The sequence below is a fragment of the Helicoverpa zea genome, chromosome 4 (genome assembly GCF_022581195.2).
Source record: "Helicoverpa zea isolate HzStark_Cry1AcR chromosome 4, ilHelZeax1.1, whole genome shotgun sequence".
Taxonomy (NCBI): Eukaryota; Metazoa; Arthropoda; class Insecta; order Lepidoptera; family Noctuidae; genus Helicoverpa; species Helicoverpa zea.
The window spans coordinates 1,221,388-1,237,971 of NC_061455.1; the positions used below are offsets into that span (position 1 = coordinate 1,221,388).

Here is a 16,584-nt window from a genome sequence, read left to right on the forward strand (position 1 = left end):
GAACAAACAAACGTTTAACCCACATTTAATTAAGACTGTCAAGGTTGTAGACCAGGACAAAAATCTACGAATGTACTATCATTTTACCTACAAACGTGAAGGATGGACAGTTAGCTATAGGTCCTACTTTACAAGGAAAAAATAATTACGAGAAATAAGTAACTCATTTACGACTTAACACATCACTTATTTCTGAAAATCAATGTAAACATCACTAGGACACCTGAATGTCAAATGCATTCATCGTTTAATTGTAAGAATTATTCACAATATGACTCATTCAACATATTTGTATAACTTAGGCACGGATCTCGTAAAATATTATGAGACGCCCGCGGGTCGTTTGGTACATATTAGTTTAATGATTCGGTTAAAATTATCTTAACGCTCATCTTATGGGATAGTTTAATGTTCATTATGTAATTATTTTATCGTTCATAGACATGCTATTTGGATTAAAGACATTAGAGCTATCTGTAATTACTTACAATGGAGTTTCTTGCCGGTTCTTCTCCATGAGCCCAACTCCTTGGAACCATGCAACTAGCTCGACTTTTCATAAAAACCTGTATTAGGTCTGTTTTTTTTTTGTGAACAATTATTTTCCTTCAAATGTTTTGGAGTTCCTCACATAATTACATATTTTTTAATAGTATTTAATAATGATCTTAAGACCATATGTGTCCTCTTAAAATAATAATGAGCTACAAAAGAATCAAGTGATGTCATTGATCGGACGATAATAAGTACAAATTGTGAGACTACTTTGGAAATGATCGAAACAATGGCGTCATTCCTCGAAACAGCTGATGATAAAGCTTTTTGGAAACGCTTCAAAGCCCATTACGATTACTTAATACACCAATATATCTATTAGATCAATATGAGTTTATTTACGGATATAACATCAAAAGAATAAGAAAATAGTCATATATATTGTCATCTATGCTAATATTAAAAAGCTGAAGAGCTACTTTTTGACCTCAGGCTTGGGGTAAGTGGTTCCCACAGGACAAGGGTAAAACCGCTAGCAGAAGCTAGTTAAAAACTTTATAAAGCTCCAAGTACCTAATGTGTCAACAAGCATCGACTGTATATCCATTTCCACATCAAATTGATGAAACAAATATTGGTCTCTAAATATTTACTTCACCAAAATGCCAATGTCGTACAAAATGTAAGCTTGAATATAAAAATAGCTCGTAGAATTGGATAGTACATGATATTGTCGTTTACTATGCTCTTACAACTTGCGTGGGCAGGTAAACAACAGACGTAATCATTATTTAAGAAGTCACTGACATAGTTGTTTGCGATGTGACAAGGTGCAAATATACTAATACCTACTAGGGTTTTCTAAATTCCTAAGGGTAAGTTTCACCATTAAAACAAAACATAACCAGCCTTGTACTTGCACCCATTGGTCAAATTGGCGATTTGACAACTGAGAATGGTTCGGTTATCGTTATAATAAAATGGTGCATCACGCCGTAAGGTTTGTCTTTTACCAATGACGACTTTCTAAAGGTCAAAAAGCTATGTAAGGTAGAAGGAATAATCTTTATAACTAATGCCTAATCTGTGTTGCTGTAAATACTCTAGGTTCATTAATATAGACATACATAGGTGTCAGGGTAATTAACACAAAGTTGCTATCACCATACTTTATAAAACTACCGTACTAGGTATTCACTATCATCATCATCATCATCTCAGCCATAGGACGTCCACTGCTGAACATAGGCCTCCCCCTTTGATCTCCACAGATACCTGTTGGAAGCGACCTGCATTCAACCTGGTATTCACTATCGTATTACCTAAATTCAGACAGATTTACCAGACAGGTATAAATCCCACTAATCGTTATTTAGTTAGGCTCAGTTGGTTTTGAATGGTCGCCGGGTTTCACATTAATTGTATCCGAGTCGTTTCACCCGGCTGGCTGACCATAACTAACCCAGCCCAAGGCTTTAAATAACTGATTCAATAGATATAGACTTCAATAGCTATTGAAAATATACTGCGGATACTGTATTGTAAATTTTGAATGTAAAAGATTAAATAAATGTGCTAGATTTGCTTACAAAGCACAATTTTAGTTATTTGTGTCTATAACAACTTTATTAACTTTGCAAGGTATTTTGCTAGTCTAGTTTGAAATCATCTGGTATTTTTGAATAGTTCTTCAATCATGGACAAACTACTGCATAATAAGGATAAATACAATGTATTTAACAGGTATTGATCCGGCTCAATAACCTGAAGTACCTACTGGCTATTAACTTTATTCAGATAAAATAAATTGAGATTATGTTGTTTTGCGACCGTAGCGTAAGAAGACTGAAATAGGTTACATTTAATAATTACTTTAAGTTACTATTAAATATTCAAGGACCGGTACAGAACCATAACCAAACAAAAAAACGTAAACAAACAAACACAAACCTGTCAAAAATAAAGCCACTGAACCAATAAAAAAACACTTCACGAAAAACAATCGATTAAATCGATTCCATCGTAAAATAATTTTCATTCGAATAATTCGTATTCGTATCGACTGCACTGCGTTCGTTCACTTACTAGCCGTGGTCGAAGCCAAACACTAACATTATTATTAACCGTATGTCGTAACAGGTGACATCATTTGGTGAAACATCACAATATATGGACTAGCTCACTGTCAAGGCCACGCCTTTGCGGGAGATGACAGAACTGTCAAGTTATTTGTTGACTTTGTATGCAGCTATCGGTCACGTCGCTAATGAGTTGTGATAACAGGCTGTACTTTGAGTAAAATCTCGAGTTATATCAAAGTTTTCAAAGGGAACTTAAAATCAAGCTTTTAAACTATGCAGCATCATTTCCTAAATCAACGTTGCATGACCTAAAAATATCTTGTCGCGAGCCTACTTAGTCATATTTAAAGCTGAAAATAGTGACGAATTACAGTGAATCTGTTCGAGTCACAGTAACCTAGTTCTTTCACTCGCCACCTACGACCAAAACGATATAAACAGCTGATGGCACAGCTTCGTAACTCATCGTCATCGAACTAAATTCTAGTTTTGTTTATAAGGCAGCTATCCGGGCAATTTTGAATGAAAATTTATTTGAAATCTACTCTAAACCAATTTGTATCACGAGATAGTGGATCTATATTTACCAGCGACTACGTCAGTAGGAATTTGGGTCTGTTATTTTTGATCAATGGCGTATATACAGTGAGCACTTACCCTGAGGCCTTCCTCCATGGTCTCCAGACTGTCGTCGGGTAGGTCCGATAAGCGTGTTTGTACATCCCTTATCTCTTCAAGCAGTGTTTCTATATCGTTAGATAATTCATCCTGAGAACACACGCTTTGATTAGCAAATCACTCTGTCGCACTAGAGCGATATGGAGCCAAAAGTTTCTGGTTGTTCATTTAAAGTGAAGATTTGGATTTTCTTTCATGCAAAAGAATTGATTTTTAAGAATGAATTGTTATTTGTAAAATACTTGTTTTGGCACGCAACAATACAATTCAGTAGGTGCACGAGATAATAAGATTATTAATAAATGTGCATCCTGTAGTGTTTAAAATGTAAAACAACATGCACTATCTGTTGACGTGGGCAGTGGAAGCAAATCACGATTAAATACATCTCTGGACCAATAGTTTTGGATAAAAGCCAGAACATAAATTACAGGTTCGCATACTCGAGGAAATGAATGTAGGCATTCATTACGAATAAAGCTAAAATTTATGCGCAGCCGCTACATAGCGGAATGAGCGCAGTAACAAAATTAACTTCAGCACATAAACATTAGCGGCGTTATTATTTAATACCAAGATTCCAACTGTAAAGATCTTTCAGTAACAGTATGCGCAAAGTAAAACGTAAACTTGCAGCTAATCCAAATCTTCACCCAATCCATAACTTCTATTGTGAATTGTTTCTAAACTTTTGACTTCATATCGACTAAACATTTCAAAGGGTAACACAGTCCACGTGATCATTCCAATGGACTTACATGTTAGGAGCACAATACAACAACAAAACAATATAAAAAAAAAAAACTCAAATTAGTTCATAACAACAATGTTGGCATGACATGCGAACTCAAGTCTGCAAACGGGACGTTAAGGGAGCTATTGATAAGAAGCTGGTCAGCCTGGATTCAAGTGACCGGTACCGAAGTCGCGTGATATTATAGTGACATTCAAAAATAGCAAGTTCTTATAAAGACTTTAAATCAAGACAAAAGATTTTGAAGAGGTGTTTTTCAAATCTCAATAATGTTGAAGCTAAAGGGGTTTTAATCTTTTTAAAAAAAAAATACCTAATGCAGGTCGTACAAAATTTCAATAGTATTAATTAATTATGTAGATACCCCGTTAGCTACAAATTGTTGTTAGTTTTGTTTTGTCAATAGCAGCGTGGTGAAGCGTGTGCCATTCACATCGATAAGCACTCAGAACGTATTCGGTACGGAACACTTGACATGAGAATAATACATGATATCCTATGTTTCAACCAGAACTTAGTTCGGGTATCATTTCAAAATCACTGGACAAAAACTAATTTCAATAAGACATTCAATTAAATGCAGGAATTGTCAAAGAACCATTCATTACATTTTTGAGAGTGGTCTTGCATTCTAAACTACTGACATTCATAATGTAGCAAAATAATATGACTGACCTTAGCAAAATTCTCAAAATAAATTGCCGACTTTGTCAAAGTTCTTTGTGAAAATAATTAAGATTGCAGACTTTGGAGTCTTGTTTGTTCTTGGGTGTTTTCATCAAGTTTCTTTGCCCAAATACAGACTCTCTAAAACTTCTGTCTTATAAGCGGCAACAGTCTATCGTCTCGTAGTAGCCAAATTTTGACGGGGGTACACTAATCATCATAAAATAATAATAAAAACAAACTATTATCACGTGTAAATAAAACAATGCACGTCATTTTAAAGTTTATTACAATAAAATATCAGATGACTGACAAAGACTAGAGAGTATTCAAATCTGACTAGAGATGACTAGAATATTATAATTCACACAATACAAAAATTAACGACTAATCAAATGCGTCACTATACTACTGTAATAATTTACAGTGCACGCCAAAATGTGGCACTACAAGACGAGCTGCGGCGTGGCTAAATACATCACAATACAGAGCTTCGCAACATGTGAAATTAAGAATTTAGTTATTATATCATGCCAAACATAAAGTATATATTTAAAAATCGTACAATACGACTGTGGGTCAGTCACCTTTGCGGTCCTCAGTGGTGTCTCCTCCGGCTCCTGTTTGGATGAGGATGGGGCTGGTGCTATGGGTAGGGTGGTTAGTATATCCTCCCTAGACACAGGTTCATCTACAGCGTCATCAACAACTGGTGTCTCGACGCTCAAGTACGATGATTTGTCTTTCCAACTACATATGCCACCGGGAAGGTCCATGGATATGTAGTCAGGGTCGTAAGGCGAGCCAGATGCATCTTTTGGCTCTTCGCCTTCAGAGGAGTGACCAGAGCTTCCACCCTGATCTCTATCTTTATCATTTTGATCGTCTATTTTAATTTCCGTAGTGTCAACAGTGGAAGTTTTAGTTTTACGAGCCAATGAAAGGAAGTATTGGCATTCAGCGTCGTGATATAAATGCTTTTCAGGCCAAAATGAATTATCATTGATTATATTTTCTTCGACGCTAATGCCTTCATCGATATGAGGTTCATCAATGTGTACGTGAGTTATTGTTCTTTCTACAGAGTTACGTTCTCCTAATAGTTTTTCCGCATCATGTACATTGTGTTTGTCCGTCCAAAAGTTATCCGCTTTTAGGTTTGTGAGATTGTTAGTAATGGTTTCAGTGTTAGAAAGTGGGACAACGGTTACAATATCAGCTGTTTCCTTTTCCAAGATGCTTTGTTTTGTCGGTTTAATGTTATCTTGTTGGGGTTCTTCTGCTCTTGTCACTTCCGAAGGTACTGATAGTTCTTGAAGTTGTTCCGTTAGAATAAAGGAAGCTGCAGACTTTTTGAGAGAAACATCAGACTCAAGGGTCGTTTTCTTGGTTACTTCTGATTTTGAAACAGGTGATTCACTAGTTTTCTCTGCTTCAATGAAAGATGTAAGTTTTGTGGCTATTTGATCTTTCTTCTCTTCTTTTACATCAGGTTTTTCGACCAATGGCTTAACGTTCTCTTGTTTGTCAGAGTAGGGTACAGAAGTGAGATTGTCCAATGAAGTGTCAGTTTTGGTAATACTAGTAATTTTTGTGACCTCAGTTGTAATTTGGTGTTGTTTATCTATGGTTTGCTTTATTAATGCTTCCATTTCTTCTTTTGATATAACTTTAGGTTTATCCGTCGATGCCGACACATCTTCTTGCTGAACCAGTTTACTAACATCTTGTGAGGTTATGTCTTCTTCTTGCGTGACCAATAAATTCTCCGAGTGCTCCAAAGAGTGAGTTTCGGTAATTGAAAGTGGTTCGGTGTCATCCAACACCGAATCTATCATGCTCATACTTATGTGTTTGTCATCAAGTTCTTCAGTGTGTTTTTCATCTAACAGTGCCTCAGGTGTTTGTTCCTCTATTGGTTTAGATTCCAAACCTTCAGGATCTGGGCTAGCAAGAGAAGGGGTCATGTTATCTAGCAGCTCATCATATTGATATTCAATAGATGTTTGAGTATCAGTTAATTCTTTCGGAGAATCGTCACTGAGTGAGGAATCGTTTTCGGGTGATAACATTTCCTCTATTTCACGCTGCAAGTCAGCCATTTTGCTTTCAAGTGATTGGTCCTCAGCAATCGTATCTTCTAGCTCTTGAATTTGCGTTTCTGCTGACGGAATTTCTTCATGAACTAATTGTGTAGAAGATTGCACGGTTTCTATATTTTCAGATTGTACATTTGTGAGCTTTTCAGTGTCTTTAATTTCTATCTTATAACTTTCCGTTGGTGTTTGTTGTATTTCAACAGATATAATTTCAGACGTATCCAGGCTACTAGGATCCATCTTCCAGAACTGAGCTTCAGAGAAAACTCTGTCTTTGATTGGTGTCTGAACAGACTCAGGTGTTGAAGCAGGAGTATCCACCTTCTTTTTCTGGGATTTGGACAGTACTTTAGGTATAGGTATTGCTTCTTGTTCTGAAGAAGTAATTTCTGCAGGGGATGAAGGCTCAGTGGCATCTGCTATTTCTGAAGGCTTTTTGTCTTTCTTCTTCTTTTTACTTTTCTTTTTAGGCTCAGGTTGAACAGCTGAGGTAGCCGATTTTTCTTCAACCTCCTCCTCAACTTTCGATGGTTTTAGTTCTTCAACATCTTTGGGTTGATCTATCTTTTCTTCTAGAGGTTTAACATCCTTATCTTTTGATTTGGACGAGCGTTTCTTTTTATCTTTCTTAGGTGGTTGCTTGTCTTCGTCGCTTGTGCTCGTAGCTACCACACTTATTTTAGGTTTAACATCCTTCTCCCTTGACTTTGAAGAACGGCTCTTACGGCTTGGTTTCTTGGAGGGTTTCTCGTCCTCTGACAGACTCTGTGTTGACTCACCATCATCTGGTTTAAGGGTAGAAGTTAATGCTTCAAATCTATTTTCAGACTTCTCACGTGTTTCTCGTTTTTGTGAGGCAGTTGATTGTGAACGTGCATCTCTGGATTTTGATCTAGAACGTCTACTTCTATCCACAGTGATAAATCCTTCAGCGTCGACTGTCACTTCAGGTTTCAGATGGTCATTATCAGATTCGTCAACAAGAATCATTGGAGCTTTAGAAGGAATAGGCACTGGTGCTACATGTTTTTCTTCTTCTTTATGTGTTCTTTCAGGTGATGATCGCTTGGCAACTATATGTGCCCAAGATCCTATATTTTGCTCGCTACTTGAGGTTGATTGAGTGGTCTCTATAACATCCTGAATTGCGTGTACAGCTGGTGGAACAACTTGTGCCACTTCTGGTACATTTTCTGGCCTAGTTTGGGGTATTTCTACGTCTGTTGGCCTTTCCGAAACTAATTGTGTATGTTCAGCGTGATCATGAAGAAGACCTTCAGACAGAACATCAGCGTAAGTTTTCCCGTCTTCAGCTGCTTTTGCCCATACATTAACAGGGCATGGCGATTCATGCTTGGGCTTAGGTTGTTCACTAGGTACCGTCTCCGTTGGAGTCTTAACTTCCACTGACTTCAACATTGTATCCTTTTTATCTTCTTTTTCCTTCTTCTTTTTCTTTTTATGTTTCTTTGTTTTATTTTCAACGTGTTCTTCAGATACTTCAGCAGCAGGAATTTCAACTTCTGTAAGTTTTTCAGCAGTTTCTGTAACTTGGGGTATCTTTTCTGGACTCTCTTTTTTACTTTGTAATACTGATGAATATGAAATTTGTTGTTGCTGTTGTGTCGGAAGTTCTTCTGTAACCACTTTGATAGTATCTTCCTCCATAGTAATAGGTGCAGGTGCATCTTCGACTACATCAGATCTACTCTCAGACACAGTAGTAACAGTCTGATACATGTAAGAAGGTGTGAACTCAGGTGCATCAGCCGACAATTTTGAATACAATACGGTGTTCGAATAAGAGGGTTTAAATTCGGGGATGGAGTCGATTTCAGGAAGGAGATCATGCAAGCTATGTATAGGAGATTTCTCTACACGGCTAACAGTTTCAGTTTGTGTTAGTTGTATTTCCCTAGTTTCCCTTGAATCTAAACTTTCAGGTTTTGCGTCCGTAACTTTGTGCGTATCCATAACAGGTTGTGTTATTTCGGATTTCGGTAAGTTCCTAACTGATTCTAAAACTTCAGATTGTATGAATTCCGCCGAGATAGTTTCAGGCTTAGCATCGAGCCCTAGATCGACCGTAGGACCTTCAACAAATTCACTTGGATGAGGGATGGTAAAATCATCGTGGGTATCAACAATCTCAACGTCTTCTAAGGGAGTAGATGTTTCAACAATTACTGGTTCCTCAGTGACATCTTTTTCGGGGCTTGCAGATTGGACCGATTTGAGTGGTTCAGTTTCTAAAAGAAGTTCTTGTTTTTTATACTTGATTGAATTTTCGATGTCCTTAATATCACCGAAAACCACAGGCACAAGAGTTTCATTTAGGTCGTCGATAACGAAAGTTTCATATACTGGTTTAGTCCTTGTAATCGTTTCAGGTTCCTGGAGAGCTTCTTCAATCAGACCTTGAACAATTGTATGATCGTCGCTAGATTTTGGAGTTATAGAACGCACATTTTCCGTAGTAATGTCGCTTTGACTCGAGCCAATTTCAGTAGTACTTTCTGAAGCACTAAGTGCTAATTCGACTTTCTGTGGTACATTTTCAGACACGTTGGATTGTATTTCTTCAGTTTCAGAAACTTGTATAGTGCTAATAATGTCTTTAATTTCACTATGATCAATGATTTCAAAAGTATCTTCTTCCAATGAAACTGGTTCATCTTGACTAATTTGTAGATCGGTTTTAGTCGCATCGATCATTTGTATATTTTCAATATTCTCTGGAGCTACGGAGGAGACTAACTCTGCATTTTGACTTTCAAACACTGGCACCTTAAGTTCCAATGTTGGAGTCTCAACCTCCGCACTACCATAAACTACCGAAATCGGTGTGTTGCTAAGGTCGTCAACTTCGAATGAAAGTTCTATTTTTTCCAAAGGTGCCCTCTGCGTAGGATCCTCTGCAGCTTCATGTATTTGTTGGACTGATTCTGTGACGACACTTTCATGAGAAATGAATTCAGTAGTATGCTCAACGTCAGTTTTAGTTGAAGTAATTAGTTCATCTCTAAATTGAAGAGCGGCCACTTCTACTTCGGCAGGTGTTCTTTCATTAGCTGGTTGCTTTTGTTCTTCAACAAGATTATTCTCTTTTTCATCTAACTTCGTAGATGCTAGAACACGTTCAGCATCTTGGATTTCATGGTAACTGTGGCGTAATGGCTCGAGTATATTTTCCGCAACTTGCTGATCTTGCGATGAAACTGTCTCAACAGTTTCAGATAATATTTCTGAAGCTGGAGTAATATCAGCTGCTTCCGGCATTTCAATTTCTTGCACTGATGTCCGTGTGGACGCCAATAATACTTCAGCATCGTTCAACTCATGATAACTGAATCTTGGAACCTCGTAAATAGGTTGTATGGCCTGCACCGGCTCTGGGTCCACAACTGGAATATTCTCAATAACTTGACCTTCTATATCACCATTACCAATAAAGGATTCATTGTTGCTTATGTGATTCTCCATCTTTTGCACGTTGTCAGTGATTGGCTCAGAAATAATATCGACGTCTTCAATATTTGCAGCTTTTTCTTCCTCTTCGATTGCCAAGGTTGGTTCAGTGCTAGCTTCCCTTGATTTAGATTTTATAGTAGCCAACAAATGCTCTGCATCCGAAATTTCTTGATAGCTCACACGAGGCGTTTCAGCTATTAAATGGCTGGGCTCTTTGACCTTTCCATCTGACAAAGTTTCAAGTAAAATGTTTTCTTTCACAACAGTTTTCGTTTGTTCTTCGATTGCTTCAGTTGTTTTAATCGTAGTAGCTAAGAGTTTTTCAGCATCAGTTATTTCCTGGTAGCTTATAGAAGGGACTTGGCTTACAAGCTCGAGCTTTGGTGTTTGAGCTTTTTCTATATTTACATCAGTTGTAATTGAATTTAATTTGTCCTCCGTAATTATTGTACTGGTTGGCTCAACCAAACTAGATCGCGTATTTTCAAGAGCAAGACGTCTTTCGGCGTCAAATATTTCGTGATAACTCTGGCGCGGAATCTCCTCAAATGAATATTGCGGTTTTCCATCCTTATATTGTTCACTAGTTTGAAGGGATTCATTATCAGCAACCTCATGCTCTAATGACTTTGTAACTAAACTTTCGGCTGAAATCAGATCAACAGAATGCTCGGAGACAGTCTTTATTGTAGTTGTTTTATCAGAAGTGTTTGAAACAACGGTATCTTGCGTAATTAAAGCAAGTTCGGTTTGTTTCGCTTCATCTGGTTTTATGCATTGAACGTTTGAATCAGTAATGTCCGATTCAACATTACCGATGATCAATTCTGTTTGAGGCTTAACTTGAGATGCATAGATTAATTCAGCGTCTCTGAGTTCATGATAACTTAGCCTAGGTGCTTCTTCTCTTACAGGAGAAACTCTCTTAACCTCTTCTTCTTTAGAAACTTGTTCAGTATGTACTACTGATAAATCTAAAGCCTGACTTCCATCTGCAGTTAAAACAGTTCTTGAGACACGCAAAGAAGAATCTGTTTTTGCATCTGGAGATATGTCAGACAATTCCGGTTCAGTACAAATATTGGAGGCTAAGGTTATTTCAGCATCTTTAATATCTTGGTAATTTACTCTAGGCTTTTCTTCGTTTGTTAGTGAAATAAATGTAGGCTCTGCTGTAACATCATTTGCTGATTCAGGTGATGTTTGTTTATTTAAAACCTCAGTTATATCTGTTGGCGCCTCCAAGCTTAGTTGATCAATTTTTATTACTTCTTTTACACTTGGTACAGAAGCATCAACTTCATCTACGAGTTTCTGTGTTTCCACTTTGATAAAATCAGCAGTTTGTTCGATATCGTATCTTGTGGATGTCTCAATTTCATGTGTTTTAAGTAATTCATGTTGAAGTTTGTCTGGGATCTGTTCGGTCACTGCCAATGTTTCCGGAACAAGAATTGGGTTTTCAGTAACGGAAGAATCCAAACCGATTTCATAATCTTTTGTCCCTTGCTGACCAACTTCTGGTGATTTCTCTTCAATGTCGAAACCTTTGACAGGTTCCACAGACACGAAATCATCAGATTTATATTCCTGAAGTTCAACCTCGATATTCATATCAGTATTCTGAGAATCTCTTTGACTTATCATTAACTGGGAATAATCATAGTCCAGGTTATAAGTGTCTAAATTTTCTGAATATGACTTGACTTCGTTGACTAACTCTTGATATGGTATGTTCGAATGTTTTTCCTTGATTCTCTTTTCAGTGGATTTTCTGTTGCGATCTTGAACTGAACCGAAAATGGCTTCTTCAAGAATATCGGAGAAATCTTCCTCAGATAACGGTTTCTCAGGTTTAGTGATCGAACTTTCGTCCAGTTTCAGACCATGTTGAATCTGTTCAGAACCAGTACTTTGTTTCTCTTGATGGACTTGAACATAATCTGTTGTTTTAGATTCCTCATCCGGTTGAAGTACTGAAGTCTTAACTTCTTCAACGTCAATCTCTTGTTCCACAGTTTTCATAACATTATCTTTTGGTGTCATCTCAAGTTCTTCTGTTTCTGGAAGTTTCGTTTCAGAACTAAGTATTTTTTCTTCATCGATCAACTTCTCCGTTATAATCTTACTGTCTAAAAGATTATCACTAACATTAATGGAAGACTTTTCATCAGTGATTTTGTTAGTCACTATCGTTTGTTCACTTAAAACTACATTCTCTTCGATAGACTGAGGTTCTTCTAACGAGTTACTCTTACTCCTAAATACTTTCACTGTCCTGATAGGAGGGAGCTTTTTCTCTTCATGTGTGATTAAGTATATAGTACGAGTTTCAACATCTTGAGTGATAGGTTCATAATGTGTTATCTCTTCGACAATGTTATATGACCCTTCTTTCAGAACGTCAGGTGAAAAGAACTTATCGTTATTGTTCTGCTCGTTAGCTGGACTAGTCATAGGTGTTACCAACTTTTTATCTTCTTCAATTACAGTTTTTTCTACTTTATCACTTTCGGATTTTTCTACCGTTGACTTTTCTATATGAACCTCACTTGTAGAAGATTCCAATTTGTTGATAGTACGCTCTTCCTCCAATAACAAATTCGAGGCTTCTTGCAGTATGGTCACTTGGTTAGCTACAAATGCAGTTTCAGTAGAAGTTAAGTCCATTTCAGGCTTGCTGATTGGTTCAAAAGTTGTTTCAATAGCTCCTTCTTCTTCTTCCAAAAGTTCGTTCCAATCAATATGTTCAATAGGCTGAACATTTTCAATGTCATCATCGGGTGACTTATCATAGTCACTTGCTTTTGAAGTTAACTCGAGTTGAATTTCAGTTTCTTCTTTAGATTCCGTAGCTACCACCTTTGCTTGATCCTGTTTGCCTTTAGGTTTTGGCGTCTTCTCTTTAGGCTTCTTTTTAGATCCTTCAGAACGTTCAATTTCCTTAAGAGCCTTCTCGATATCATCATCGTCAATCTTTTGTTTCTTTGATTTTTTCTTTTTATGCGATTTAACTTCTTCAAAGGCGGGCTCGTCAACTTTAAGTTCTTCCACGGGGGATTCATGGATAGGCAATTCCGGTTGATCCGGAAGCTCTTTTGTTCCCTCTGGTTTTGTTTTACTTTTGGATTTCTTTTTGGAAGGCTTAACATCCGAAGTAGATTCTGTTTCTGCAATAACTTTAAGAGTGCTTTCAACTACTTCAGTGGGCTTCTCAATTTCTTTATTTTCCACAACCGTCGACGGTTCAATTGTATCTTCTTTTACTTCAGCATGTTTACCTTTTTTAGATTTTTTCTTCTTTTGTGGTTTCTGTTCCTCAACCTGTTCCACCAGATTTGGTATTTCGGTAACAACTGGTTCTATGACAGTTGTTTTGAATTGTTCGTCAATAATTTCAACTACTTCAGCAGCTTCCAAGGGTATTGGTTCTGGGGTCTTTTCATGTTTCTTTGGTTTCTTTTTCTTTTTATTTTTAGATGAACTATCATCTGATTTAACAGTGTCGTGTTTTGGTTCCAAAGGAATTTGTTCTATCGGTTGCAGCTCTTTCTGCACAAACTCTGTTTGCTCTATCTGTGTAGCATCCTGTTTGTTTGACTCTAGTTGTTCATGTGACATCGGCAAGGATTCCAGCTGCGGTTCACTAGGTAACAAGGTGGTTTTCGTTTCTTCTGATTCAAGTTGTGACCACTCAAGCTGCACCGGCTCTACTTGCACCAGTTCTGAATCTTTAGATTTTAACTCAGTTGGTTCTGGTTGTTCGATTTCAGTGTCAAATTGTTGGAATTTTACATCCAGTTGTTCTAGAACCGGTTTTTCCTGTTCCACTTGTACATTTTCATGCACTTTTTGTTCTGGTTGAATCTGTTCAGATTCTTTAACTATAAACTCTGCGATGTTTGCTTCAGTTTTACCCTTATTCTTATTAGATTTCTTTTTATTTTTAGAAGCTTTTGTGTTTAATTGCTCTTCATTTTGATCAATCTTTGTCTGTACTGACAAAAGTTCATGTTCTTTAGTTTCTGTAGCTTGTACGATTTCTTGTGTTTGCTGTGTAACAATTGTCTCAGTTATAGAAATCGTACTGGAGACTTCTCTCTCTACGTTTGCAGGAGTGTGCTCCTGTAAAGTTTGACTATTTCCAACAACTTCTTTCTGAGAAGCTATTAGAATATTTTCAAACCCTTCCTTAGATTCAATATTATCAGCTACAGAAGAGGAAATTTTAGGAAAAACTTCAAGTGAAGTTTCGGGTACGGTTTCTTCAGCACGTTCATCGACTGATGAAACAACTGGTTCCTCTATGATATCTGACTGCGTAAGAAGTTCTAGGACTTCGCGTTCGGAGGTAAGTTCAGATGTGGTATCAACAAGTGTTTGCACTGTCGAACTAGAGTCAGCAACAGAAAAAACGTCAGTTATGCTACCAGCAGAACTGCGCTCCGAATGCTCCGACTTATCCAAAGAAGGTTGTTTAGGACCCTTTTTCTTTTTCGACTTGGTTTCCTTAGTCACAACCTCAATTGGCGCGGTAGACTCAACAGTTATGAACTCAGTACTAATATCACTAGGCGGAACCGGTAATTCTTTGTGGTTTTTCTTTTTCTTAGACTTATTCTGGACATCTGATTCCTTGACTGGTTGTTTTTTCAATTCAATCACTTCTGGTTCTTTCGGAGTTTCGATTGTAATTACCTCAGCAATGCTTTCTTTACTCTTATCACGAGCATCTCTTGTTTTTTTCTTTTTGTTTCTTTCTAACTCTTCTATCTCTTTCAGAGCTTTTTGTATTTCATCTTCAGGAGACCTAGGTTTTTTAGGCTTTTGCTTTTTCTTGGGTTTTTTCGGTTCAACCTCTTCGACGGTGTTTTCGGGCTGAGAATCTTCTGCAACTATCTCAGTCACAGTCTCTACAACTGTGGCACTATGCTGTAATTTTTTTGTGACTTCCTTGAAGCCAGTCTCTATGGTCGGTTCTACCAGCGCACGCACAATAGGTGTATCCCTAATGGGTTCCAATTCAACCTCTACTGGTTGCTCAGGTTCATCAAAGTCTTGAACTTCAATGACCTTTTTCATGGTCTTCTTCTTTTTCATAGCCTGAACGTCATGCGCCTTTGTTGGTCTTTTTTCTGGTGCACGCCTCTGTCTTGGCATTTCTCTAGACCTACTTCTAGGAGGTGGACGGTCAGGTTTTTCAAGTCTTTCAATCCTACCAGGCTTATCTGGTCTATCGGGTTTGAACCTAGGCGGTTCAATCTTCTCAACTTTCGATTCATATTGCTGAATCGGTGGAGATCTTTCAACGCATTCTACTACGATCTCCTTAACCAGCTCAACATGTGCAACTTGTGGTTTCGGTAAGGACGTAACGTTTTGTGTACGCGCTTGTTTGCGTAGCCCTAGCGCTAATATTTCCGCATAAGACAACTCGTGCGATTTTTGTTTCTGTATGGGGCTCATAGCCCTTTCCGATTCTACTAATTGTACAGGTTGCTCCCCTAACGGTTGATCCGGCGACGTCCCAAGAGGTTCGGGTGATTCCCGATACACGGGTGCCGGCACATCGATTGGCATCTCCCGGTACTCTACTGGGGGTTCCGCATAGTATTCGGGAACCGGTTCCGGTTCCGGACGAGAGATATATTCATCATAGTAAACGATCACGTCACCGCCATAAGGCTCACTGACACTGATAGACTCGGTCACAGGGGCGTCACTGGGCACACACGGGTCCACTTCCACTGGCACATCGCGGTGAAGGGGCGGGGAGCTAGAGCGCGAGCCGGAGCCCTTGACTATCTCGGCGTAGGTGACGCCGCCCGGCGCCCAGCAGGGCGAGCGCGGCCGGGCGGCGGGCGCGGCGACGGCCAGGCGCTGGCGCCGCTCCGGCGAGCGCGGGCGCCGCGCGCTGCGTGCATGCGCCGCGCTCGACGCGAGCATGGACAGAGTGGCGGCCGGCTCGTCTGCCGCCGGCATCACGAAGTACGGGTCCAGCGCGTAGATTGCTCCGGTCAGCTCTTCGATTCGCCGGCCGATTTCCTGATACGCAAGTACGGACAAACACATGATTTACAAGGGTGTCTCTCAGACGAGCGGACGTGATGAGAGGTTGAGCGAAAGGAAACGACGGTGGCTGCGATGCGTCTCGTATATTTAACGTTTCGTATTATATGCTTAAAAAAATTACAGGGACGAGATGACAAGGAATTGACTTATAAACTAAACACGGCTAGATCGCGATCTACGCGTCTCGCAGCGGTTCGGCGTCGGGACTGCCGCGCTGCACTAGAAGCTTGACTCGCTCGTTACGCGCCTGAATCTTGCTCTGGAGCGA

At 38.7% G+C, this 16,584-nt stretch overlaps 1 protein-coding gene across 8 annotated transcripts in view; it reads right to left on the reverse strand.

Moving 5' to 3' along the window:
- LOC124629730 (muscle-specific protein 300 kDa-like) overlaps positions 1-16,584 on the reverse strand; it is a 170,206-nt gene that overhangs the window by 42,709 nt on the left and 110,913 nt on the right. For all 8 annotated transcript variants that reach the window (XR_006984319.1, XM_047163253.1, XM_047163257.1 and 5 more), the window contains 2 exons: positions 5,262-16,289; positions 3,234-3,344 (listed from right to left, as the gene is read on the reverse strand). Coding sequence is in view for 7 of the 8 variants with exons in the window: in XM_047163253.1 (XP_047019209.1) it covers positions 3,234-3,344; positions 5,262-16,289 (11,139 nt within the window). In the remaining variant the exon portion in view is untranslated. The remainder of the gene's footprint in view (positions 1-3,233; positions 3,345-5,261; positions 16,290-16,584) is intronic.